At 36.8% G+C, this 27,091-nt stretch overlaps 2 protein-coding genes across 11 annotated transcripts in view; one reads left to right on the top strand and one right to left on the bottom strand.

Annotated features, from left to right (window-relative positions):
* Positions 1-943: 943 nt before the first annotated feature.
* fam204a (family with sequence similarity 204 member A) lies at positions 944-23,346 on the bottom strand. 10 transcript variants are annotated; one of them, XM_059358775.1, is made up of 7 exons: positions 23,000-23,346; positions 22,011-22,104; positions 21,685-21,718; positions 21,002-21,107; positions 19,314-19,403; positions 1,258-1,367; positions 944-1,060 (listed from the first exon to the last, which is right to left on the bottom strand). In XM_059358775.1, exons 1-7 carry the CDS (start codon positions 23,219-23,221, stop codon positions 1,009-1,011), a joined length of 708 nt encoding a protein of 235 aa, XP_059214758.1. In that variant the 5' UTR covers positions 23,222-23,346; the 3' UTR covers positions 944-1,008. The 10 variants fall into 10 exon arrangements, with proteins under 10 accessions (XP_059214758.1, XP_059214759.1, XP_059214760.1 ...); XM_059358776.1 differs by having other exon boundaries at positions 21,002-21,104; XM_059358777.1 differs by having other exon boundaries at positions 21,685-21,715.
* A 230-nt stretch (positions 23,347-23,576) lies between these two features.
* The window catches only part of pik3ap1 (phosphoinositide-3-kinase adaptor protein 1), a 62,538-nt gene continuing 59,023 nt past the window's right edge, over positions 23,577-27,091 (top strand). The window contains exon 1 of the mRNA XM_059359775.1: positions 23,577-23,685. The gene's annotated coding sequence lies outside the window, so the exon portion shown is untranslated. The remainder of the gene's footprint in view (positions 23,686-27,091) is intronic.

The raw sequence follows: 27,091 nt of genomic DNA, 5'->3' as shown, positions 1-27,091 counted from the left end.
AGGGGACAAAGTGCCCAAATATGTGCAATGCAAACAACTTAGGTGGGATTAATTTTAATTCTCATTACCTTGAAGCAAAGCAATCATTTTCTATGGTTGGAAAAAAAAAAAATATTAGCAAGCATTATGAATAAAAGTAATTATCGTGCTTGTGCTTTTTTGCATGCTGTTTGCAATTAACACTTCCTGGAATCTGAATGAGCGTTTCAGAAGCGCGAGTGGCTGTGGAGGCAAACGCTGCAGATCAAAAAAAGATCAAAGTGGGAGCGAGAGGAATCGACGCTTCTAGACGAGTTTACAGATGCTGAAGAGAGCTCATCACACAATGAGCGGCGAGTGTTAGGCTTCGAGAAACAGCGCGTGCCTCTTGTTCGGGCTGAGAAACAATAGCATGTCTCCCAGCATGGGTGAGGGCCAACAGCAAAGCCTCTGTTTCATGTCTCACCCCCTCCTCCTCCGTCTCCCCACCCCCGAAAAACGTTCACTCAACTTCCAGTTTACAACTGCTCACAACTGTTTACAGCAGCCAAATTTCATTTTCTTCTCCCAAATCCTATCGCACATTATCCTGTACATTGCATTAGGGCCCTAATCTTTCCTTTCTCTTCCTCGGAAGAAGAAAGGAGCGCCTTCGTGATTAACCCACTTTACAGCAATAAATAAACGCATCATCCAGTAATGTACACCAGATTTAATTTGAAGGGGGGGAGAGAAAAAAGGCCAGAACGCTCAAATCACTGAAATGTAATGAAAAATAACACAATGCAGACACCAATGGGCGCCTTAGGAATTAATTTGAATGCTCCATAATTTTGTCTCTCTCTTGTACTCTGTGGATTGGTTTTTCCTCAGCCAACTGTGTGACTTTTCCCCCCCTCGCGCTCTGCTGTTGAGAAGTCTTCAAAATATACAAAGAGAATAAAAAGAAACAGGATCAGCCCGCCATAAAAAACACGACTTTTATCAAATTAACTTAATAAAAAATAACAGTCGCTCCTCTGCGTTTTGTCACATGAAGCCCATGTTGCTCTTGGTTTCCCATCGTCTTTTAGCCTCAAACCTGCAACACAGGGAGAAAAAAAAATAAATTACTGAATACATTTGAGCTGTCAGCTTCAATCTGTGCGTGAGTAATCATTCAAAGTCCGGCTAATGCTGGTTTCAGTAGCTCTATCTTCACTGTACTTGAGCCCAGAGTGTCACACATGGAAGATATGATGGCAAACACAAACATGAGGACAGAGAGAGACGTCCTACCCCCAGGCTATTTGGTTCTTCCTTTTCTGCGCTGCCCTCAAAGCTTCCTCTTCCTGTTTGCGTTGCACATAGTCACGGCAATCAGCGGCTTGAGCGATTTTCACAGCCAGCTATTTAGAGGCAGACAGAGGAGAGGCCTATTAGAGAATGGAAATCAGTCTGTGGCGAGAAAAAGCCTTGTGACTGATGTGTCAGGGAGGCTTCTCGTCAGCGTCTCTGCGTCCCCGTGCTGCCTCCTCCACACCACAGCACCACCGCTACATGAATGCTGCCCTGCTCTTCCACAATTGAACACATTTTACATTAGGACTGGTGAAAGGGTACAAGGTACAGTGTGTGAAAATGTAAATTAACAAGTAAAATCACACATTTTATGTGTAATTAACATATAATTATGGATTAATTAAACATACTCTGCTTTATTTTCACTGTAACTCAAAAAAAAACAAGCTTGTTTACTCTCTACTCTAGTCTGGTTCATTACATACTGTATATGCACTTTATGTGTTTTTTTTATGCACACTGTTCATTGCACCTTATTTGTTTCATAGCACCAACATTTTTATACTGTATATTCATATTTATTCTGCACTGGAATTCTATTCTACTCCTTAATACATACTCCTTCTTTAGACACTTTATTTTTTATTATATTTTATTGTATTTTTATATTTTATTGCTTGAAGTATGCCTAGGTTGTTCTTTTATTTAATTGTGTTGTTATTGTCTATGTGTGTAATGCTGCTGCTACACGGTAATTTCCCAGCTTGGGATAAATAAAGTATATCTATCTATCTATCCAATAAGAAAAAAATACGCAAAAACATACATCACGATATTACTTGCAATAAATAAACAGATATTAAAGTTCTCCTGCTTTCAGTGGGCAACACAATGCTTTTTGAATGAAAGAAATGAAGGAAATTATTACATTCAATATTAAACAAATTGAACATTGAGCTGAACACAAAAGTCACCGTTAAAAAATAGAATAGTTCCATTTTAAAGCTATGAAGTTTCAGTTTTCTACTGATACTCAATTCAAACTAACTCAATAAATCCTTATACGCATCACAATGGACGTTCTACCAATTTGCCTTATTACAACTCTAAGCACCAGTTCCTTTCATTCACACCTTCCTCCTTCAGCCACGCACAGCAGAACAGCAGCACTCGTCTAATACAATCCCGATTACAAAAAAGTTGGGATGCTGTCTAAAATGTTTATATAACAGAATAGAGTAGATCTTTTGCTAATCCTCTGTGGCATATATGCAATTGAAAACTGTACAAAGAGATAATAATTTATGTTCAGACAGATATATACTAACTCTAAAATCTGAATTTAAAACACTCTGTTTGTATTTACATTTTACACAGTGTCCCAACTTTTTTGGAATCAGGGTTGTAAACGTCACTTGCATGTGTGCAGATTCTGACCAATCAGGCGATTCCTAGCAGCGAAGGGTTTTCTGAGAGTGAACAGCATTGTGTGTATCATGTGTAAAATAGAGACACACACTGAATGTAATATAATGGAATTATAATGGAATTATAAGGGCTGCACCAAATGTACCAAATGTACCAAATAGCTGGACCATTTAAAACCTCTGTTGAGGTTATTGAACAAGGCTTCAAAAGTCTGTCGCCATATTTTATGACGTCATAACCTCCAAAAAAAACCCTCCCCAATCTTTAAAGTGATTCATTGGATTAAATATGTCAGTTTGTTGAATTCAGGCATGAATACATACATAATTTGTGTGCAGCAAGTGGGAGAGCAAAATGTTTTTTGAGTGAAAATTCTGATTTTGAAAGACTAACCACCAACAAATATAGATTAAGCCAGAATATACTGTTAGATGTGAGATTTTTTAAGTCTATCTTACTACAATAAATTTGACTTTTGAACTTTACAATTGAATATTGTTTGGATCATAAGGATTGGAAACAATCCTATGCAGCCACCACTGGAATGTAACACTACAAGTAGTATGATAATAGTAATATTCAATATTAGTGTAGCCTCATCTTTGTCTGCAACTGTGCAGAAATACTGGTTTAACCACAATGAATGGATAGAATTGAAACATTGATTTAAAATTCAAAGGTCATAATTATGAATGAAAATTTTCAGTACAGCCTGAGTTACTTTATTGAATGTCCAATATTGCAGTCTTTAGCAATGTGTTTATTGTCCAAGTTGACCATAAAAAAAAAATCGACATATTGTGCAGCTTTACTGTCCAGCAAATCTTCTCCCCCAAGACATCTGGTGGTTTTGTTATGCGTTTTTGTATAAATATGAGCTTTCCTGTTTCTTAGAGGGATGCTTAAGCTAAAACAGTCAGTTGCCTACCCACTCAAAAAAAATGTTGATTTTTTATTATTTGTATAAGTCTTTAAATCAGGGAAAAGTGCCATAACCTCACTGATTTCATCTCATCGTCAAATATCAATATTACCTGGTTTTCTGTTACAGTAAATTTAATATCTGTAGTATATTATTTGTACTGTTAATAAGAATAAGGCATCACAGAACGTGAAAGGCATTTCTTAATACTTTTTGGACCACACAATTAATTTAAGAAGATAACTGGCAGATTAATCAATAATGAAAACAAACAGTAGTTGAGATTTTGTATTTATTCTTTAAAAATCCAACCCTACAGTATAAATAACACAGTGCTCAAAATGTTGATATATAAGAGTGTTTTGAGTGGGGGTGAAGTGCCCCGTAGCTCCATGAATTACAGGAGCAGTGTTTTATTAGAATTATTCTAATCAATTTTGCCTTTTGTTTGAGGTGTTTTAAGAGGAAGTCATATTTTTAAGCTCCTGGCTTATAGTTCCTCCCCCACATTGTTTCTTTCTTTGATTATTTCTTTTTTTTTTTGTTTAATGTGCAAATGAAATAACGGGAATAAATAAACAATGAGAAACAATGTTCAGCATTTTGCCATTTTTTTTTACCCCCTCCGCCTCAAAAAAACAACATAGCAATGGCATTTTTCACTCATCACCAGCGTAAAAGAGACTTTTCTGTTTGGAGTACTGCAGGCAGTCCCTGAAAATCACAAGTGAAGAGAATGACCGTGACTGCAAGAGGCAAACATTCAAATCCCAGGGAAGACGTATGTATTGTGAAGCAGAATAATCCCAATAACCCCAGTCACACAGAAGCACGGGAAACAAAGAGAAAAATCCTGCCTCCTCTGTCACTCCTGAGATAGGTTTATTATTCAAGCAAAGGCAAACTTTGATAAACAACTTGGAACAATTTCACCAAACCTTTGGGTAATTCTCTGTAATATTCACAGTACAATCAGGGGGGAAAGAAAGTCTTAAGGTAATGAAGAAATGTGCCACCACTGCGCCACTTGAAAAAAAAAAAAAAAAAAGACCTGCTGGAAAAAAATGTTTCAATTATAATTAAGTGGGATAAACTTTATTAGAAAGACTGAAACTAAAATATCTCCTAATGCATGCTGGGATTAAGCAGGTCAGAGCGAGCAGGCAGGAAAAATTAAACTCTAAAGGCTTTTTATCACCATATTTCAGGAACCAAGGGTGTAAAATGTTCTAATTTGGGATACATTAAAAGCCATAAAGGTCTTTCAAAAAGATTAATGGTACTTTGCTTGGATTTAAGATAAGGGCTTCGGCTGGCTGCAAGTACTGGGCTCCGGCTGGGCCCTCAAGGCATTCATCTATACAGTCACTGGAAGATTTGTGAAAGCGTCTGCATAACCTGAAGCGCTCATGCTACGACAGTTCTCCAGTTCTTTTGCCATTTTATAGGTTTTAAATTCCTCAAATCATGTTTTCACCTCTTAAAGAGAGTTATAACGGGTGATTGCTCCAACATTTGCAGGAGATCTGCGAGCAGATACAACCACACCAGGGTTTTTTTTTCTGCTGCTTGATGGAGTGGTGTAGATGCTAAATGCTTTAGAGTGTCTTGCGATGAACGCGGAGATTATAAACCAGACGTTTATTAAATTGTTGACAAATCTGAGAACAGCTCCTGGTCTCTGTGTTTGCAGAGCCCCCTCCCCACTTTGGCTCATTCTGGGTGAAGCTGCATGATGCTAAATGGTTTCATTTGGAGATTTACAGACAGAGATTTTCCTTTTTTCTCCCTCCACACCAGGATTACCCACATTAACCTGCTCTCCTGTGGGGTTGCATTTGAAATGCAAAAGGTCTTCCCTTCCCAAACATTCCAAAAGCAAAATTAAAACCCACTTCCATGCCCCTCATTTCTCCCCTCTTTTAAATTCACAACATAGCGTTTACTATATTTAAAGCATTAAAGGTCTTTAATTCTTTTCCTTTTTTATCAGTTTAGTCTACAATCCCTGATTGTCTTTACTGGGGCTCAACATTAATGTCAACCAAGTTACCTAGGAGACAGAACAGATCAAAGAGACAAAAAAAAAACCCCTCAAATGTCTGATTAATCAAGCCTGCAAACAGCTTATTTCTTTTAGCCTGCATGCAAGTATGAAAATGAGATTCCGAGAGCAGTACATTGTGCAGATTTGTTCATTCTTATCTGAACAAAGCCAGCGGCAGCTTATTTCATGGATCACTGGCACTGTCAGCGCTGTGGCGCTGAGCAGGTGACGGCTCCTCTTTCTGTGGCGAGAACAAAATTAGCAAAAAGTCGGCACAAATTAGCCTCTCATATTTTCAGTAATATGACATTATTTTTCATTTACTTTTTTGATCCACTTTTCAGGATTTTTTCCCCCTCCCCTTGCGTGCATCTTAGTGCCAAATCCTTTCACATCAGAGGCTGCTGGAAAAATAAGAATGAGCGTACAAAGCTGGAATAAAAGCAGGAGACAGGAAACCTCCTGCATTCTTTGTTTATGTGGCTCCTAAAAGGCAATTCTTCCCACTCCACTACATATTAATATACAATTAAGTGTCCATCACAGCCATGTTTCTCTCTCTTGTGTGGCCTGGGCACAGCGCTGTTAAAAACAAGGTTTATTCAGAGGATTAATACTCTGACCTTTGGAAGATTTAAGGGCAAAAAAAATCATGGTACACAATGCTGGCACTGCAGCAGCAGCAGCTTAAGGCCACTAGGAGGGTTAAGTCAATAGTACCGTTTTCTGTTCATTCATGTTTGGGTCGTCATGGAGATTCAAGTGGAGACCCAAACATGGGGCCCTAAATACAAAAAAAAAAAAAAACCCTGCCATGGCTGCTGTATAAGCCATACACAAGACAAACCAAGTCTGTCTTAATGACAGTTTCACACACTGTTTTCATCTGTTCTAGTGCATAATTTCTGAGGTGTTTGATAAATAAAGGAAGCATTAGGAAGTCTTTATGAGCGGCGCAGGGTTCACAAAATACTGTGGCAATTAAACAGCAAGTGCAGAAAGACAATAGCTGAATGAAAGAGGAGAAAAATACATCTCCATGTGGATAAAGTGTTAAAGCTCCTATTAACAATAAGAAATAAATGATGGCTTTAAGGAAGAAATGGCCTTAAACCCATTCATAAATTTCCTATCCAGGAAGCCTCTTCCAATTAAAACGTGTGAGAGGTGGATTAACAAGGGCTATATGGCTTTGCCTCGCTAAATCACCTCCCCGAGCTGCTCTGCTGCATTTGACGTGTAAACGATTAATGACCAGCCTAATTCCCTTATCACACTACCTTAATGCCTAAATAATGTGGCCTTAGTCAACTTTGGAAAGCAGGGCTATATAAGAAAGGAATGAATATCAGATTAGGCAGCTTGTGTGTTATTTCAGCATAATTTCTAAGGACTGAGGCGGAGGAGGGAGAAAAATGTGGTGCTGGCCGCAAAGCTTCAGTGTTGCAGCGACATCGGGGAGGTCAAGAGATCAAGAGGTCAATCAATACCACCCATATCGCATTAAAGAGAAAGGAAGGCTAGGTTTCATTCACTTAGTTCATTTTGACACAAGTAATAGACTGCAGTAAACACAGAGAATGCAAATCAACCAGTTTCAGGTTTTGTATGAGACAATAGATGTGATTCACAACATACAAACCTCAAAGGTTAAAAAAAAAACTAAATCTATCAATCCAATTACCAAAACTGTGGAGAAAATATCAAGATTCTTTACTTGAGTAAATGCAAAACCAATAAATATATATTTAATGTAGAAGTCCTGCTTTTAAAAGGCTATTTAACATTTTATTAGCAACATATAGTGAAAGAATCAAAAGTACTTAATGCAAAATAATGGCCCCTGAAAGTGTTATAGTCTTATGTATTGCATCATTAGATTATTCTTCCTGATGCATAAATGTGTACATTACAGTACACTATTTTATGTACTATACTGTAATGTACTTTATTACCCGTGTGTTTTTTATCTACTGCTGATTTTAATGAGTTTTCTCTTTCTTGTTTCTGGTTTCTGTAGCACTTTGAGATTTCTGTATGAAAAGTGCTTTACAAATAAAATGTATTATTATTATTATTATTATTATAGAAGGTTGCCACTAATTATTCACATTACCCATTAGTCTACTAGGTGTTTTCTCCATTAATTGTTTGGTCTTTAAATGTCAGTAAATAGTGAGAAATGGCCATTGCAATTCCCCAGTGCCAAAGGTGAATTGTTTAAACTGCTTGTTTTGTCCAAACAAAAGTGCAAACTACTTATTCAATCATTTAACATGCAGGACAGGAAGCAAGCCTTATATGTAAAGAAGCTGGAGCCATAAAATGTTTTGTGTTTTTGCTGAAAAACTGAATTAAAGCATTAATCAGTTATCATAATAGTTGCAAATTGGGCTATATTATGATATCAGAAGTTCGGTACACATTTATTATGGTCAAAAGGAATCTGATTATGATATTATTATAATATATCATAGAATAGAATCAATAGAATATTAACAAAATTCAGCTTTTACTGGGTTTTGTCTCTTTTTGGCAAATTAATGGCAAATTAATGTAACATAATAATGTTGTGTGGGGATGTGAAGAGATAGTCTGTAACCATAACTGTATAAAAGTGTACAAAAAGAAGAGGAATTATTCAAAAGGCACTGAATTATTACCATGAAATTATCATATGTGTATTATGAACATGATACCATTATTGGATCTTGTAAATATCTCAGTTATAATCATTCTGGTATTGCAAATAAAAACTTCTGTCCACTGACTAACTGAGTGATCGATTAATTGTTTTAGCTCAAATGTATACAACTGGGTAGTTTATCATATAATAATGCATCATATTTCATCGCATCATCATATGTTTTGCATGTGACATGTTAATATGTGAAGTAACTGGAGCTGTAAAAAAAAATGTTCTGGAGCAAAAAGTACAACATCTCTGAATTAAAGTTGAGTGAAAGTATAAAGTGGCATGAAATGAAATAATCAACTTGCATGGAGCTGCTACTAAGTATGGAGAATATCAATTATTGTGCTCAGTGTGCACATACAAAGTACATCAAACTTGTAGTTAAGCACACTACTTGAGTAAAAGTACTTAGTTACATTCAAATGCTACAGCTGATATATTGATTTCTGAACTGCAGCTGCAGCAGGTTAATGGTAACTTGTATTTTAATGGATTACGATGTGAACCTATTAATAATTACAATATGGCATTATTTCCATTACAATGCTGAGTCCAGTATCACAACATGCACCTCCATGTTTTTTTTACATAATCTTGCCTCCACTTTGACAAACAGAATGACAAAAAGAAAGCCACTCCAGGGAAAGGCACAGTAAAACAGCCATGTCTACATTTTTCTCCATTAGTAATCTGATGCTAGATACACATGACATGTCATCTTTAGGGAGTAGACAAAAAAAAAATCTCTAAAAGTTCGCCTGCTTTGTGCACATTCCATTATCTCGCCTCTTCTGAGTAGGGTAGGCTTATTAGCAAGCTTTGAACTCACACTTACAATAATATGCCATCAACAGTTTTATAAGCTAATTAGAAAAAACAGTTTAATTAATGAGTGACTGGCAATAAAATGGCAATCATGAAAAAAGAAACCGAGGGTGCTAAGCTTCCACTACCACCAATTAAGGCCTAATTACAAACAAATTATATATGTGTTTTGCTGTGGGCTTTAATTTAAAAAAAATGGCTTTAATTAAAAGAGAAAACATGCTAATTAATTAAACAGCACACAAATCTACATTGAAAAGTATGCTTTGTCTATCAAGTAATTAATGAAATACAATAATCCAAATGAGATTCCCAGGCATTTGATAAAAGCTTAGTACCCATTTCAAAATCCATTTCAAAATTAATGGGCGAAAATTTAATGTGAGTCATCCAGAGATACAATAAAAGTTCATTCAGTGATAAATTGCTTATGCTGAAGGAAAAATGAACAAAGAGGAGAGTTTCCCTAAACTCTGTGCGAGGTGGCCTGGGGGGGCGTGCAGGGGAGACGGAGTCGGCCTCCTACTCGGATGCGGGGCGGGGAAAGTCAGAATCTGATAAAGCTCACTTTCCACAAAGGCGCTGCTCATTAATTTTTTGATTACAAACACGGGGCATGGCGGGGAGAAGGTGGCAAGAAGAAAAAAAGGTGCTAAATAACATAAATATCATGAAACACTCTTAGTTCAGCTCTTTGTTTCAACTAAGCCACCATGTCTCCTCCGAAAAAATGCCGCGACACCTTTGTTTCACAGCATTTAAGCGAAGCTTTCCAAAGGGTAGATTTCAAGGACAGTGTGGCTTTTCCTTTCAGCTGCTGCTTCTATTGAAGCCGGGACATAATGAGGGATATTATAACCATCCGCAAGTTCAAACACTACAGAAACTATAAATGGCTCTACTTAATACATATTCATTAGGTTAATCATTGTACATTAAGTGATCTAACTATTAGGAGTGAGCTTTTCTTAAACAGTTTAGACTGATAGGGTTAATCATGCTCAAAACGGGGTCTTTAAAGAGGTCTGCCAGTCAAAGGTCATCCAGAGATCAGGAAGCAACTGGTCACAAATGAGGCTGAGTTAAGATTGTTGAGCCAGAGGGCTTCAGGCAACCAGTTAGCAATCCAACACAACAGCAGGCCAGTAACACAAAGCACAGCTCAACACTAGGCCTGCCACGATAATTACTATATCGACTTATTGTTAGATATATAAAAATGGCAACATGGTCTCACAGAAATCCGTGAAATAGCCACGGATTTTGCTTGACTCAAAATCCGTGGAATAGCCACGGAATCACTCAAATTTCCGTGAAACTGACACGGATTTCGCTACAATGCAAGTTAATGACAGTCATATCCCGTGGCTATTCCAACATACAAAGTGATTATGTACATTCACTGAGTGAATATTTAGAAAATAAAACATATATTTCTCGCTAGAAATGTGATCAAAATCCATTTTTATGCAGAAACAAAGTCAAAATATGAATTTTTTCACTAAAAATGAGAGAACTGTCCACCATGTTTTTTGTTCTGACCGCCGGAACCTTGAAAGTCACATGACTTGGAACAAACCAATAGGAACAAATATCAATGGGATGGCCACGGGATATGACAGTCTTTAACTTGCATTGTAGCGAAATCAAAAAAAAAAGTCAGTTTCACGGAAATTTGAGCGATTCCGTGGCTATTCCACGGATTTCGAGTTAAGCGAAATCCGTGGCTATTTCACTGATTTCTGTGAGACCAGGTTCAAAAATGGACACAATTGTTTTTTTCTGGACTCAATATATTGCCTTTTTGTGCTTTTTTGTGCTGTGTTTAAGGTAATGCTTCAAATGTTTGACAGACAGCAGGAATTGCCAAAAAAAACGAACTATATTTCCCAAGCAGCCATTCCAGCTGTTTATATGTTATTTTAATAATAGTCAAGTCAAGTCAAGCCATATTTATTTGTATAGCGCATTTCACACATGTAGCAATTTAATGTGCTTCACACAAAACAATGAAAAATAAAATAAAATAAAATAATAATAAATAAAAAAGAATAAAGTCATATAATACATAATGATTATTTCATTGCGATGTTTTGTTGACAAAGCCTGAAAGTCTATTTTATTTTGTTATAGTTTATTTATTAATGTTTTATGTATCTCGGATATTTAAATATTTCTTTTCCACATTTTAATTCCTATGTTTAATTTTCTCACGATTTAAAAATGTATTGCTGTGGAAAAGGATGTAGTTATTATGCTCTAATATAGTTCTAAAACTAAAACAACATCGATACAATGACATCGTTTATCGTGATAGTTTCTGGGAAAATATATCGTCCTAAAAATGTGTTATTGTGACAGGCTTACTCAACTCAAGTGGGTACGATGTTACACTGGGATATACACTGTAAAAACTGAAATTACAGTAAAACATGGTCAAATCCCATCAGAAATATGGCGTAAAATAAAAAATTGTATATCAACATAGTAGACACTTTTAATTACCGTAAATCAAAGACTAGCACAAAACCTTTAACTTTTACTGTCATAGAGTGTAGAAATAATTTTCATGTAAAATTTATGGAGAAATACCATGGTGTCACAATGACACAATTACCCTAAAAATAACGGGATTATTCAGTCTAAATTACAGCTGCCAGTATTTTACCATAAATTAAACAGATTTTTTTTTTTTTTTTTACAGTGACACCAGTTATTCACCATTTCCTTCTTCAAACAATGTAAGAAATAACTGGATAAGAGACAAAAATAGAATTAGAATGTGTTCTTGAAAGATCCACAGCTGTTCAGTATTTTTATAGACAAATAGACAAAGAAAAGCATCAAATAATTGTTTAATTAGTTAAATAGTTTCTGATCAATTCTATCAATCAACTAACCAGTAATCGAGTTACTGTTGCAGCTCTATTCCATACATACCTTCACTACAATTTAACGTAACTTTAAATAAGTCGACTTTTGGTTCCACACTGGGAAACAAACTGTTGTTTCCTGGGTCAGCGTCATGTGTTTAAACCATCCAGCTGACTTTGTCTGTTGTCTATTTAATTGTCAAGCAAATTTTTAGCAAAACGTCAGAAATTGGAGTTATAGACTGCGCTTTACGCATGGCTGTATTCAGGCAGTAGAAGTAGAGGTTGGGAACCGGAAACAAAACAAGTCGTCTTGGCGATCTAATACAGCCACGAATGAAAAATTGAGAGAGGTCTTCAGGAATTAGTTTCAATTGGGCAAGTTTGAATTGTTCCTTCATCTCAGCTAGTATTGTCCATGTTTCATGCTATCCGGAGATAATGGGAATATCCGGAAATAGGCTAAAAACAGGAAAAGTTGATCAGTTACGAGATTGAAATGTTTGCGTCACAACTTAGCACAACTCTTGTGTCGTGTAGTGTGGAGATCCTTTTCCACAACTGAGGAAGTCTTATAAAATTTTGATACTACTGATACTTTAAAAAATGCACATAAAACTATGTTTCTGGAAACACCGCTCGTGTGATTGGATGGAAATGTAGCCAGTTAATAAAAGGATCAATGAATATAACTATAAGGCCAACTTACTGCAGTAAACACCTGCTAGACACATTTGATCATCACTTGAATCAAAACTCTTAAAAAAGACTAATTTCAATAGGTCAAGTATCATTGACACTTTTCCTATCGCTATAAGCTCAACACCAGGTATTTTTTATATACTCTGACCCTCCATAGTGCCCAGCTCTTTTGCACTGAAAACAAAAACTGCCTTTTAAAACATACGTTTCTTTGCAGGCCTTCTTTCTTTCCTGTTGTTTCTGAAGAGGCCGGCAGCCATGCAACTACTTTTTATTTTTCATATTCTTTAGCTCCTGGAAGTAATGAAATGGACTTGACACCCCCTATTGTTACAGACTGAGAGAGTTTCTGTTTTGAAGTGGTAATGCCACTCTAATAGCTGTGATGAGTGCTATGGGGGAACTGTAAGCTCTAACATGGCGTGACAGTCTTTTGTGGTGAAATATGCCCACTTACTATATATAAAGTACAGCTCCTGACTATTTCAAAAGACCTCAGTGGCTCAGTTTCATAAAGAGAAAGAAGAGTGAGGCAGTAATTATTTGTTGTAAGGATAATGCATGAAATAGTACAATGAGAAGGTTAATTAATGTGACAAAAGAAGTACTGTACAGTAGCACTCATCTTGATTTAGGACACAGCGCTAAATCAAGACACCAATACAAGTCCTCTCTGTAAAGGATCATCATAGTAGTTTAGTACTACATTTTATTAGCTATGCCAATCTAGCTTTAGAATCTTGTATTTTTCTGATTTAAAAAGACTTGAAGTAGTATAATACTTAATTTTATTAAGGTAATTAGAGGATATTAGGTATAAGAACCTCGTAGCTGACTGTGAACGTTTTCTCTATGCCGACGATTCTGCTTTGTTAGTTCAAAATGTGTCAGTCAACTTCGGTACATTTCACTAAATTGAAGACTATAACTTTATAATTTTCCTCAAATAAACTTACTGAAACAGCTGCTAAAGGATCAAAGACTTTCCTTTTTAGCAAAATATTTGGTTCTTCCTGTCCAGATGGTTTCTAGATTGTGTATATGTATATATGTATTCTTTTTCTTCTGTTTTTAGCTTTTTTTTAAATCCTTTTTTGTCCGTCATCCTTTTTAATCCTTTTTATTAGACTGTTATGCTTTCAACCTGTAGCACATTGAGATTTCCTTAAAGGTAAAGTGCATTATAAATAAAATGTATTATTATTGCAATGGAGTCACAATAAAAGGTCACATCTTCTGGTTACCTTTCTCTTCTTTTTCTCATTCACTATGCAGGTAATGTATATTATTATATGGTCTTTCAAAGCAAGAACAGATCTAAGACTATTTTCAGGTGTTGAGGTGCACTAGAGACCAGCATAGATATAGTATTTGGCTCATCAATATTCAGCCAAAATATATAGATACGCTTCTACTGGATCAATCCTAAAGTGTGGAACAATCTGGGAGATAACCCGAGATACCAAGGAATCTACTTTCACTACTTAGTAATCATTTTTATCCATTCTAGGTATGAATACTAAGTGCATTATTCAGCACTAAATGTGTGTAACAAATCATATCAACCCAAAAATTGCTACAACAACTTATGGGACTTAGTTGAACATGGTAATGGACTTCAGATAGAAGATATATGTACTTACTGAACCACTACATTACATGCATGTACATTACTGATTATAGCTGATTTTTGACACATGCAGAAGTGCAGTAAGAAATAGGACATAAATTAAAAAATACAGCAACAACGATGGAGATATTTTACGGTAGAAGACTGGGGCCAGTTGGAGAAAAAAATTATGAGAGGATGATTTTTGTTTTCGGTAAAGTTGGAAAGATATTCACAGATTTGTGTCAATAAGTCATCAGAGTAACATTGTTTTCAGAGAAACGGTGTCTATCTGAACAGTTAGGTAGACTGCTAGCTACAACCTGATTTTCATAAATGTCATAAAATGAGCAATAAGCACAATATTTAAGGGTGTAGTTGAACTAAAATCCCTCAACACATAAATGAGCTATTCATGGTAGAAGGCTACCATGACTATTGTTTTGGGTAAAATCTGCTTTTATGTAATTTATGTGAGTTTTTTAGACATATACTGTATTATATTATATGCATATTTTTTCAACATTGTATTTAGACTTTTTTTCTCAAATTTAATGATTTTTTTTTTTCCTACCTGGTCCTAATCCTCTTCTGTAATATCTAGTTACAAGTGAGTAAAATGATGATCTGACCCAACAAACGCCACGCAGCGAAAAACAAAACTACAGAGGATAATATCACATTTTTATAATCGTTTCTCAAGTGGCCATTGGAGAAACTGCAGTTTGTGGGCTTCATTTTTCAGCCCCGGAGGTTGGCGCTTGGTCATACTACACTTTAGATGACATGAAAGCCCCACTGTGCTTTGTAGTACGGATGAGTTATCAGTTTTTTGCACTGGCTCATTTACCAGGAATGGCTGCAAAATCAATCTGTCAAATATGAGCTGCTGGATGCTATCAGGCCTCCTGACAGGCTGTGAGCCATTTATACTATGTGTGTCAGTCACTCTGTGCTATGCTAATTACTGAATTAATTATCCCATATGTAACTGGCAGCAGTGTAACATAATGTGCAGTCAGGATGGAGACCCAGTCTTCTTAATTGGAGGACTTGCACCTTTTAATCTAGTGAACTCGAAGGACTACTTTAAAGACGAGAAGCCTTTTTACATTATTTTGTGTCTTCTAAAGCTTGTGAAAGGGAATCTAAACGTGTTGAGGAGGATCAACAGACATCTTTATGAGAAAAGAATCCCTATCTGCATAGTTTAAAGGAATACATTAGGGAGCTCTGTCTAAGCAACATAGACATAAATAATATTTTGTTACCTAAAAGGGGATGTGATTTCTTTGCACCATCTTCGGGGGCGTTAATACTTTCACTTAAAAGCAGAGCGTGTCTTCATGAATTCATCTAAAACAAAGACTCACAGCCTTAGGAAATATTTAAAAACTGTAATGAGAATAAAAAACCTCAACCTGCAATATCCGAGCGGCGCGTCTCAGAAGTTTGACAGATGAAAGAACATGTATCTCAGAATTTGTAAGGAGCCTTCAAAACAGGTTTTTACCAAATTGTTTTAATGTTCAGATTAAAAAGAAGAAAGTAGAGCAAATGGAAATCATTAATTGATTTGAGGGAGCTCGAAACAGCAGAAACAAACATTTTCGTTTTATAAAAGGGGGGATTCTGACAGCAAGCGCTCTATCTTCCTTCCATTTGCCTTTGCTTTGAGGAGATAAGTGGGAAACCGTTAGATTGAGGATGAAAATACACTGAGACATTGTCATCCAACATGTACCAGCGATTTCTTAACAAAACAATGCCTAGAGGGACAAACAGGCCTCTTTAGTTCTTCACAGCTGTCGGAATGCTTTTGCATTTTTTGCGAAGAAAACCTGTTCCTATTCTTCCAGTGAAAAGCCTGCCACAATCATGTCTTGGTGTTATGACCGTAAACAAATTAAACATCTAAGCCATTGCGTACCAAATGAGCCACTCAATTATAACCTTGAAATTGATTCTGGCCACAGCGGGGATTATTGATCCTCTAAATGTTTGTCACAGTGCTCCTGTCAAAAGTGAACAGGAGTACTGTAAACAAACATTGGTCCTAATTCTATCTGCATTACAGGCTACATCGTTTAACATAAAATAATCTGCTCTAACTGACTCAGAATCTGTCAAACTTTTTGCCACTTTTCTGCACACTGAACGCTTTTTTTCTTTGTATTCCCAAACTGAACGATAAAGAACTTTACGTCGCACAGGTTTTTTGGGGGATTTCAAAATGGTCAATTGACTACACTCTTGTGAAATGAAGTTATCGCTGCTAAACAATGAGTCGTGGCTGCCAGACTGCTGTCACGTCCCATCACGGTTCTGGCAAGACGCGAGGCAGGTGCCAGGAAGGCGAGAACCTCGGCTCAGGCTAAAACCAATCCACCAGCGCTCTAAGAGGCTTTCTGAAAGTACAGCGCAGGTGCCACTCACAGGAGCTTTTGTTTAACTTCCCCATATTTGACCACTCTGCTAGCAGTTAAGATGGGAATATAAGGGCTCTGATGCTGCACACTAATGTCCATTACACACTGGAGATGCAGGGGCCATGCATGTAATGCCAATTCAGTTAATAGTACAACTGCTTCTTTCATTTTAAAACACAGACCCTTGTTATCACAGACTAGCTTAACTGACTTCTAAAGCTTTTTTTTTTAAAATAGCATGCATAAAATCTCATAAAAATACACAACCTGTGCTTCTGTTTAGAGTCTGTATAGTGTCATTTCTTGCTAATTATCACCTTTTTGGGTGACACGTCCAGTTTGAGGTCAGATAATGTTATCTACTGTGATTCATGATTCACTCCTACAGGGATGTAGCGACCTAGCTTAATCATCAGTACATAAGACAAAAACTTAACTTGCAAAGGTGCAAGCATGTGAACATTAAAAACACCAGGAAAGAAGTTTACTGTGACTGCTAAGGTGAATAGTGCTTGGAAAAAGTTGCTAGGCAACCAGCTGAACTCCAAGAAGTTACTGGTCCCGACCAAAATCTGCAGCTGCATCCAAAATCTCTAATATGCAAAAAATACCCAACATGTGTACTATCACTCAACATACTTTTGTGCAAATTAATACTTGTGGTTGCAGATGAAACAATAAGGTTTTTAATGTATAGAAATGAAAATTGAAGTTTTATAGCAGTTTCTCTGCTTTGACTACCGCAATGCATAGTGGGATATTTATGCCGGCATACTTTTGTGGGTTTTCACACTGAATTATTTTGCTGAAATAGTACAAAATTCATGGACTATTGGTTTCATTTTAAGGTTTGAGATATAGACCATTTTACAGTAGAAAGCTTTTGTACTTTCCCAGAGAGCCAGAATAGCCATTTCATCTTATTTACAGTCTTGATGCTTAGCTAAGCTGCTGACTCAAGCTTCATATTTAGTCCAACTGCATGAGTGGTACTGATTTTTCTCATCTCACTGCCAGCAAGTGATAAAAAGCATAGTTCCCAGAATACAAAACTCCTTCTTTTAAATCAAACAATTTGAGATTTTTTTAGTCAATTTTCGAAAAATTCTGCAACTTTAGCAACAAAATGTTTAGATTGCTTCAACTCTGACTGGCTTTTACTCCATACAATAGCATGGGCGGCTTATGGCATTTAGCCATTCTAAAGTAACGGACACAATAGGGAATGTTCCCTGATAAATTAAAAGTACATACCTATCTATAAAAGCAAGAAGCATCTGTGTGTCTGTGTGTGTGTGTGTGTGTGTGTGTGTCTAGGGCATATCTCGCTGACCGTTAGTCAGACTAATCTAAGATTTCATATGTGGCCTGTGCATGGCACGAAGGTGTGCATCCTTGATTTTGAAGATTTTTAAATTAATTTTTCAAAATATAATTATTTACATAGGACGTGTTGCGCCATTGCACTGTTTCCTATGGGACGCCTTTTAGTGGAGCTCCGCCCCATTGTGTGATAGGCCTACACCTGGTCAGTAACACAATTCACTCTGGATTTCCACGCCTGACTCATCTCATCTGTAAGTCTATTTAGCCTACCTATCTTTCGGAGTTTTAAAGTGCGCTACAAGGTTCGATTTTCCAATAATATTCAAATAGTTTCCAGCGAATATCAATGTTCAATGTGAATGTGCTGGATGGTGTGCGGATACATACTTCCTACGGTCACTGCACTAGTCTTTTCAATCTAGATTGTTTTGATGTGCCTTTACGTGTCCCTTTAAATAATTAAACCTGGTGGCCGTAACTTGAACCTACAGCACAGTATAGAATCCTTACATTACATTATATGGGAGCCTGCTGTGTTTGTATGCTCAAATATATTCTCTGAACCAGCAGCACCATCTACTTTGCAACTCTATTGCAATCCAGCACCAACAATGAAATGTGAGCCCATGGTGTTCTACATGTTTGTGTTGCTATTATTACAAAATGAAAAAGCTGATAGGACGCTGTAAGCAACATGCATCATGAAACAAAGAAGTTTAACTTTGATGCTCAAAGTACAGCAATTCCCCCAGTGGAGAAGTAACACCGCAGCTGTATGTCTTTTTAACCACAATTATATGTGTGTGTGGGCTACATTTTATGCTAAATTAGTTTCAAACCACTTGATCCTTGATGCCTGCCAAGGCGGTTAGTTACAAAACTTCAGGCACTGCATTTAGGGACATGTACACTTCAAAGGTATGAAACTCTTACCTGGAGAATGATTTAACAGTTGGCTTGAAAGCAATGTACCCTTCATTAAAAAGCAGAGCCAAAAGTCCTTTAGACACTGCAGCACTTCAAAACTAAGGGGAGGGCTTTCCATTAACTCAATGGAAAAGGGCTGCAGGACTGAATGGTGGGTGTCTGCGTGTGTTTTTGTTCCTCTATGTCTTTGCAGCAGAAATGGCCACGGATCCATTAGCCTGATTTGTCACAGCGGGAGCACCCCAAAGATCTCTTATCAGCACAACGTACCTCTCGAGTGGCGAGTCTGTCGCTCATCTCCTCCGCCTTTGCAATGTCCCCTTCAGCTATGGCCCTCTCTATGCTCTTTTCTAGGCCGGACTGCAGAAGAGGGAAAAAAAATTCAGATTTTTTTTTTTTTCTTGAAATAGGGGTAGAGAGAAAAAAAATCAAAGAGTAACTTCAAAAGTCCCCAGGGCCTTATTTTTAATATGATTGCCATTACTACAAATATGTAGATTTCCCTTCACAAATGAAAACCTTTTTGATTGGATATTAGTGGGGAAATCTTAGAAATGCTACAGGAGATTACCAAACATAAATGTGACTCTTTAATTACACATTTCCATTACAGGCCTAAGCAGAAGGGGGTGCAGAGAGGCCCCCGGTTACTGATGGCAAGGCAGTTCTGCTGTGATGAGCCTATCTGAGGAAGCGGAGCACCAGATTTCTTCAGCCCCCAAAATTTCATCATGCTCAAAAAATACACTGGAAAGAGGCTGTAATTATTAATGTGTCTCCTCTGATGTATTGTTTGAGGACCTTGACTCAACTGTAAAAGTGCGAGGATGATACCATCAGGCTTAAAAACGCAGAATTAGTATAACAATTTTCTCCAGAACTCTGGTTGCTTGGTCTTGATTTCACTTTATATAGTTTATTGTTCTGCATATAATATGTAGCTGACACTGATACAACCTGACTTGTGATCTCAATTATCGTCTATTGTAACTCTCTAACAAAACTCCAACTGACAGACCGCCATCTTTTATGCAATGAAACATGTTTTTAAGGTCACTGAAGAAATGCTGTTAGCAGATGAATAATGACATCCGGCTGCTTTGACAGCTTTTTCCTCAAGTGAGGGCTGTGTGAAAGAATTAAAAAAAATATGATATATTAATTACAAGGAACTGCATTTGAGGGATGAAGGAGCCCCTCATTATGTTGATGTGACAAGTTCTGTTTCATTCAGCTTGTTAATCATTTCTTTTATCCTTTTATAGTTGCCCTATTCAAAATGAGGCTAAAATCAGCAAAAACTCAATTTTATGCTGCTCTGAGATAAATTAAGCACAAAATACTCCAAAATAATCATTAAAAGGATTTCAAATTGAAATGAGAACAGTTCCCATTCACTGGGTCAGCTATAATGTTCATCAAGCTTGCAAATATTTTGCTTCATTGGCAATTTGCAAGCCTGTGCATAAAATGTCCATTCATCTTTAAGTGCAGAAATCTATCTGAAATAAAAGAAAGTTATAATTTATTTTAATGATGAATTCCACAGCAGTGGTACATACCCATTTATTATCTCACCATTAATTTAAATGTTCTAGCTGCAGTCACAGCGGTTGTATCAGGTACTCTAACCCTCTCTTTTGTCAAGTGAAATTTAGATTTTCATTAGGTTTCTTGCAGAGGAGAAAACCTACATTTCACTTTAATCTCGAGCACACAAGAAAGGAGATTCATCCTAATCTTATCACTAAATGTAGCCAAACATAATCCTTAATATTCATCTCAGTGTCAGGTTGAGTTAGCATAAGGATTCTTCTAATCCATATGTCATATCACATAAAACAATAAGTGGAGACAGTGGCACGGAAACACAAAGGATAGGAAGGTGTTACTAACAGCTACGACTGACACAGTATTAAACCTCTGCAGATAAGTTGGAAGGCAGAAGTCTTTGTTACCTTCGGAGGGGGTTTGGAACATGCAGGGGGATGAAATCGATCATTTACACCAAAATGCTGTTTAAGCTCATCCCAGTGCTTCTCCCGCTCCTCCTGACGCTCTCTGCTGACGGAGAAAATGTGAGTTAATGTTTATTACATGTAGCCCAGCACTGTGATAAGCCAAACTAGTGCTGTCCATCCTACTCTCTTCAATGTCTGTGCTAAAATCAGATCCATATGTCTAGATGAGCAACTGTCACACAGCATGGTAACATCATTAGTGCTGCTAAAAAGATATAATGTTGACACATACTGCCTCATCAGACTTCCTTCAACACAATACTACTATGATGCTACACTGGCTGATACTCAGAAGTTGCTGACTTGCAGATTATTTGGCAAATAATTTATCTGTTTTTGCATGTCTACTACAAATCACATTTTCTAAAGCATACAATTGTTTTTTAACCACTGAATTATATTTCTGTCCTTATCTATTGCAGCTTCCATGTCTGCTTTTATTTTTATTAAACACTGTTATCATTGTGTTATCGTGCTGCACAACGTCTGAGATTTGGCTGCATTCACATTAACGTTTTATTTCTGTAGGCCACAATTTCAGATACACACAGTTGCACAACCAAAATTACAAGAATCTTTATATAAATGAATTTATCTTTTTAGACATTATGATTTGGTACCTTGTCTCTGTCGGTTCCTCACTCTCTGTTCCTGCTAAATGACATAGGAGACATAGTTAAGGATTTATAAGTTAGTTTGCTACAAATCAGCACAGGCTAAACATAAAATTCAAGGAAAACTGTTGGGTCAATAAGGTCATCCGTCATATACAGTATTCAGAGTTTAATATAGATGAGAGTGTTATTATTATTACTATTATTTTATGTTATTGTGTTATAAAGACTGATTGGAATGCTTTTGCACACTGGACTAGACAAAATGCATGCTAACAAAAGCAGCCATTGTGGTTCAACATAGCACAAACAATACATTTTCATTGTATTACCACTGACACCTTTCTTGTGTCGTCTTCTTTTCTTTCTTCTGGGGACCTTCATTGTTGGCATTTCATCTTTCTTCTTCCGTAGATCCTGGAATTTCTTAAACACACACACAAACCAGTGGTGGAATGTAACTAAATACATTTACTTAAGTACTGTACTTATGTCTAACTTTAAGGTGCTTGTACTTTACTCAAGTATTTCCATTTATGTAACTTTACACTTCTACTCCACTACATTTTAGAGGCAAATATTGTACTCCACTACATTAGGCTGCCAGCTTTAGTTACTTTCAGGTTGAGATTTATAAAACACATGATCAATTTAAAATGTGTAGCTATGTTTATAAATGAAACCACATAAGTGTATATTAAGTGGTCAAAATTAGCCCTACCATTACAGTAAAATACTGATTATAATACTGCATCAATAATAATAATAATCCAATAATATATATAAAATATATAAAACAATCTGAGTGGGCTCATTCTGCATAACGAGTACTTTTACTTTTGATACATTAAGTACATTTTGATGCTGATACTTTTGTACTGTTAATTCAGTAAGTTTTGGATGCAGGACTTTTACTTGTAGTGGAGTAATTTCACTGTGTGCAATTAGTACTTTTACTAAAGAAAGAGATCTGAATTATTTTTCCAACAATCAATCAAATCAAAAATCAAAATTACTTTATTTATCCCGGAGGGGGAATTCAGTAAGTCTGTAGGCACAAAGGATCTTTAACACTGACACAAACTAAATTCACAAACTGAGACAACCAGACTGTCCTCTGCTGTACACACATTATGTTATAATATACACATAGTCCAATAGGCTTAAAACTATTTAACTCATATTTTATTAGCTTTAGAAGCACTGGGGGTTTAACATAAATTGTAAAAACAAGATAATAACACCACAGCTACACTGCAGCTAGCTTGTATTTCACACAATGAATGGTAAGCCCTGCTAACTGCATAGCAAATCAACATACTTGCCACATTTCCTGGGATATACCAGGCATACTGCATGTCGGGGAATCACTGTCTACATCACTGGCAGTGTGAGTGGACTGTGCCTCCACCACTGAGACTGTGTTTTCCCCTGCAAAGCTGTCACACTTCTCTCCCTCCCTCTTCTCCTCAACATTATCCTCCTCGTCATCTGGACTGAGGTCGTCTTCGGTTAAACCATTTGGCAAGAGTCCGCTGTACATTTAGAGTCAGTACTTTATAGTCGAATTATAAGATAAATATATGATTTAGCTTTACAAAAACGCTCAGAAATTGGTAAATTATAGATGTTGTTGCAGTTGTTGCAGCAGACGCTTATTTCCGGGTAAACACTGTGACGTTTTCGATTTGAGAGCGCCGATTGGTTGATAGTTAGCAATGTTGAGTACATGATCCAATCAGAGTCGTGCGTACAAAGGCTGAGAGGCAGGAGCTCGAGGATGAGACAAAGCCTCTTATTGGCTGTTTCGGTAAAAACGACGGTCAATAACAGTTTAGATTTGTTTGGCTGGCAAAGCGGGTTTATGTGGTAAAGTTTTCCGTCATAGAGACATTCACAGCATATAATAGAAACCCTGAACAAATTTAAGCAGTTATAGTCGTCTAAGGTAGTCTTTTTAGTGAAGTAAAGTCAAGAGCAGGCTGTTGTGGAGCATTTCTAATTGAGGTGAGCCAGGCTACTGACAGGTCCGTGAATTACCAGGAATCATTCAAATGTTAACCTATATTTGTGTCATGTTCTCGGCAAGATAAGCTTCCTTCTATGACCAATGGTTCGCAATTTGCTCAAAGTGCTTTGGGCATTACATTATTATTAGAATGATTAGCATGCAAATCTTGTATAGCCGCTGGCACTGGCACAGGCACATCTACCCTTAAATTGCTCTTTCACACTCATTCACATTAGGCTTTCTTTTGGTTGCATCTTATTGCAAAGCCAATAATCTACATAAATTATAGCCAGTATTTTGTGTGCCATATGAATGTAGACTAAAGAGTGAGACCTACAACACTAATGTATATTTAAAAAGGTCAATAGCCAGACTCAGGTAGGATGGACACTGCATATGGAAGAAAAAATAGAAAAAGTAGAAAAAGTATCTCAGGTAACCAGCAGTGTTGTAAATGACTGGCTGAGAATTGTGGGAAATTATTCAATACTGGTTCAATACTACTTAGTGACTTAAGCGGCAATGCCAAAACAACTACAACTACAACAAAAAATATGTATAATTTTCTATTTTGTTATTCTTTGCATTTAACATAAGAGACCAAACTGTTCAGGCTGACATACAGAAACTTTACCTCAATGAAATACATTCTGGCAAACATTGGCAAAATAATGATTTAAAGCAGATCGGGCTGAAATAACTGCCTAATTACCATTAATCCATTAACAGAAAATTAATTGACCAACAAATTGATCATTAAGCTATCATCTAATTAAATGTATCAAGTGAAAATGTCACACATTCTTCCAGCTTCTCATTGCTTCCACTGTAAACAATAAACAAAATTAATTTTATAATTAATACCTGGAGATATTTGAAGACATAATTATGGGCTTTGGGATCTTGTGATTGACATTTGTTAATAATATATTTTTTGACATTTTGCAGACGTCAAGATGAATCAGTTAATTGAAAAGATAATGGATAGTTTAATTGATAATGAAAATAGTATGAAGTTCAAGCCTTGCAGCGCTAAAATCAGAAACTGGCAACAAATTCATCAGACCTAGTATGCCAGCAAAGCTGCAACAATTAGTCTAATAATCAATTAGTTGATCGACAGAAAGGCAATCAGTAATTTTGGTGCAGTAACTATAGAAATTCAGTCTTCAGCTTCTCAGTATGGATATTTCCTACTTTTTTCTGCTTTGTAACATATTAAACTCAATATTTTGGGGGTTTGGATGACAAAACAAGACATTTAAAGACATCACATTGGACTTTACAACTATTTTCTGACAATTCAAGCAATTATTGGATTAATTGAGAAAATAATCTTGATTGGAAATAAAAATAATCGTTAGTTGAAGCCCCAGCTTCTAGCTTTGATACTCATTGTTACGGACAGGTTTTCGTCGCTAACAAAAAGGGAGTGAGTTCTTATGCCCAGCCCTGTCTTGTGGCCAAAATATATAAAAAAAAAAAACCTGGAGACCTTATATTCTCCTTGACCTTCCTGTACCCTCAGATGAGAGATTTAAGCAGTTGAGCTTTGCAAAATGTAGTGCATATTAAACTGGGATGATAAGGCTTACGCTATATTGAATGTCATCTGGAACATGTAAAATCTCGATCTCATCCTCTAAAATATGGAACCATTAACTGGTATCACTCACTCAGCATTATCCTGACTTTAATTACTTGTGTGACAAGTTGATGAGCACGGCAGCCTCTGAAGGTAAATGAGAGCTGCAAAGTCCCGTTAATGCTAAACAATTTTGGCATTACAGGTCTGAATCATTTCCTTATTGATTACTCGACTTTGTGTTCTATTTCACACTTGAATTAATGTCTCTCAGCTTTCCCACCATCCATCTCTCTGTCTCTCTGTCTCTCCCTCTCTCGCTGTGTCTCTCTCCCTGGCATGTGCTCCAGTTCATTATTTCCGTCATTTCTTGGTAATTTGGAGTTGGCTGTTTAAAACTTAGAGCCTCTTATTAAGTTTTGGCCATGGTGGATAAGAGGCAGGACTGTAAGAGCACAGAGATAAACTAATCATCTTAAAACCCTAATTATTAGTATCTTACTGTGACAGACTGTTTTTGCGAGCCAGCCAAATTGAGCCTCAAATGAGGAAAGGCATATCTGTGGAAGTGGTAATAATTTTAAGTCATCTCGATCTGGCTTGGTGTGGCAGAATTCATTAGTGCAGATTAGCACTGTGTGTACAAAGTAAATGAGATATCTAATAGCAAACGTGGAGGTCCGGGGACTCTTAATTTCCTTCCCAATATGAGGGATGATGTTAAGAGGTGATTATTTATAATTTTAACATTGTGACTTCTGCTGTGTAGATTCGTCTGCTCCTTTACCAAGTGGTTACACTAAACAGTGTCACTAAACTGTTCACCTCTCACCTTCCTTTGGATTGCAGCTACAAAAAGGTGACGTACCCCAAATCAGATTAAACTGCGTTAACTCTGATGCAGAGGCAAGCTGATTTTATTTTTTTTCAGCGAGGATATGAGGGAAGTTAATTATGTGTGTAAGGAGAAGGTTGGGGAAAAAATAATAAGATTACAAAGAATAATTTGCTGATATAATTACACCAAAATTGGGTACACACAATTGTAAAATACATGTATTGCTTGACCTGGGTTAGCCAGTGAAATAAATCCTCCTTCTATAGCCTTTGTTAATTTGTTTTTATCATCTCCAAGTGGTGTTTGTGCAGGCAGTTCAATTTGCATGTGTAATTCCACTGTGCAAATTGACAACAAGTAGATAATTCGAGGAAATAGGCTGGTTGCAGGCCCCTGCTATCTTCCCGAGCCTATTCATTTTGAGGAACCGCTGAGGCATGAAACTCATACATCAACTATTTCCTGACAACGCTTAGGCTTATTGTCCCCTAAAATGTCATTACAGCCATTATTTATGAAGCTAATTCATTTATTAAACCATATTTACTCTGACAGAATTTGTCACATTCTATCCATATCCCGCGCATTGCTTTTGAACAATGTCTTTCAATGAGTATGTGTGAGCACGTACGGCCTCGCAAAGTTTTGAATCAACTCTATTTGTCAGTCATAATAGTTGGAATATTGAGGGGGAAAACAGCAGCAGTTCTCCGTTTTATTGGCTTTATTCATGGCAAAAAAGAATATACCTTGCGTCACAGAAGTCTTACAGAAAACGCTTTGTAACAACCTGCTTCCTTTTCTGTGTTTTTGTCTTAACAGGGCAGAGTGTATGTAATCAGATGGATTGCAGCTATTTTAGCAGCACTGATAAATCCCCCCTCTGACAGCCTCCTTCCCAAATGAGTGTGCATTAGTCACTTTTAACGCATTGCAGTCAGACATGTGAAGCTAAAGAGTTCTCGCGTCGAGCCTCCTG

This window comes from Centropristis striata, chromosome 20, assembly GCF_030273125.1.
Source record: "Centropristis striata isolate RG_2023a ecotype Rhode Island chromosome 20, C.striata_1.0, whole genome shotgun sequence".
NCBI classification, from domain to species: Eukaryota; Metazoa; Chordata; class Actinopteri; order Perciformes; family Serranidae; genus Centropristis; species Centropristis striata.
Note: the sequence above shows the minus strand (reverse complement) of the source record. Positions and strands in the feature narration are given on the sequence as shown.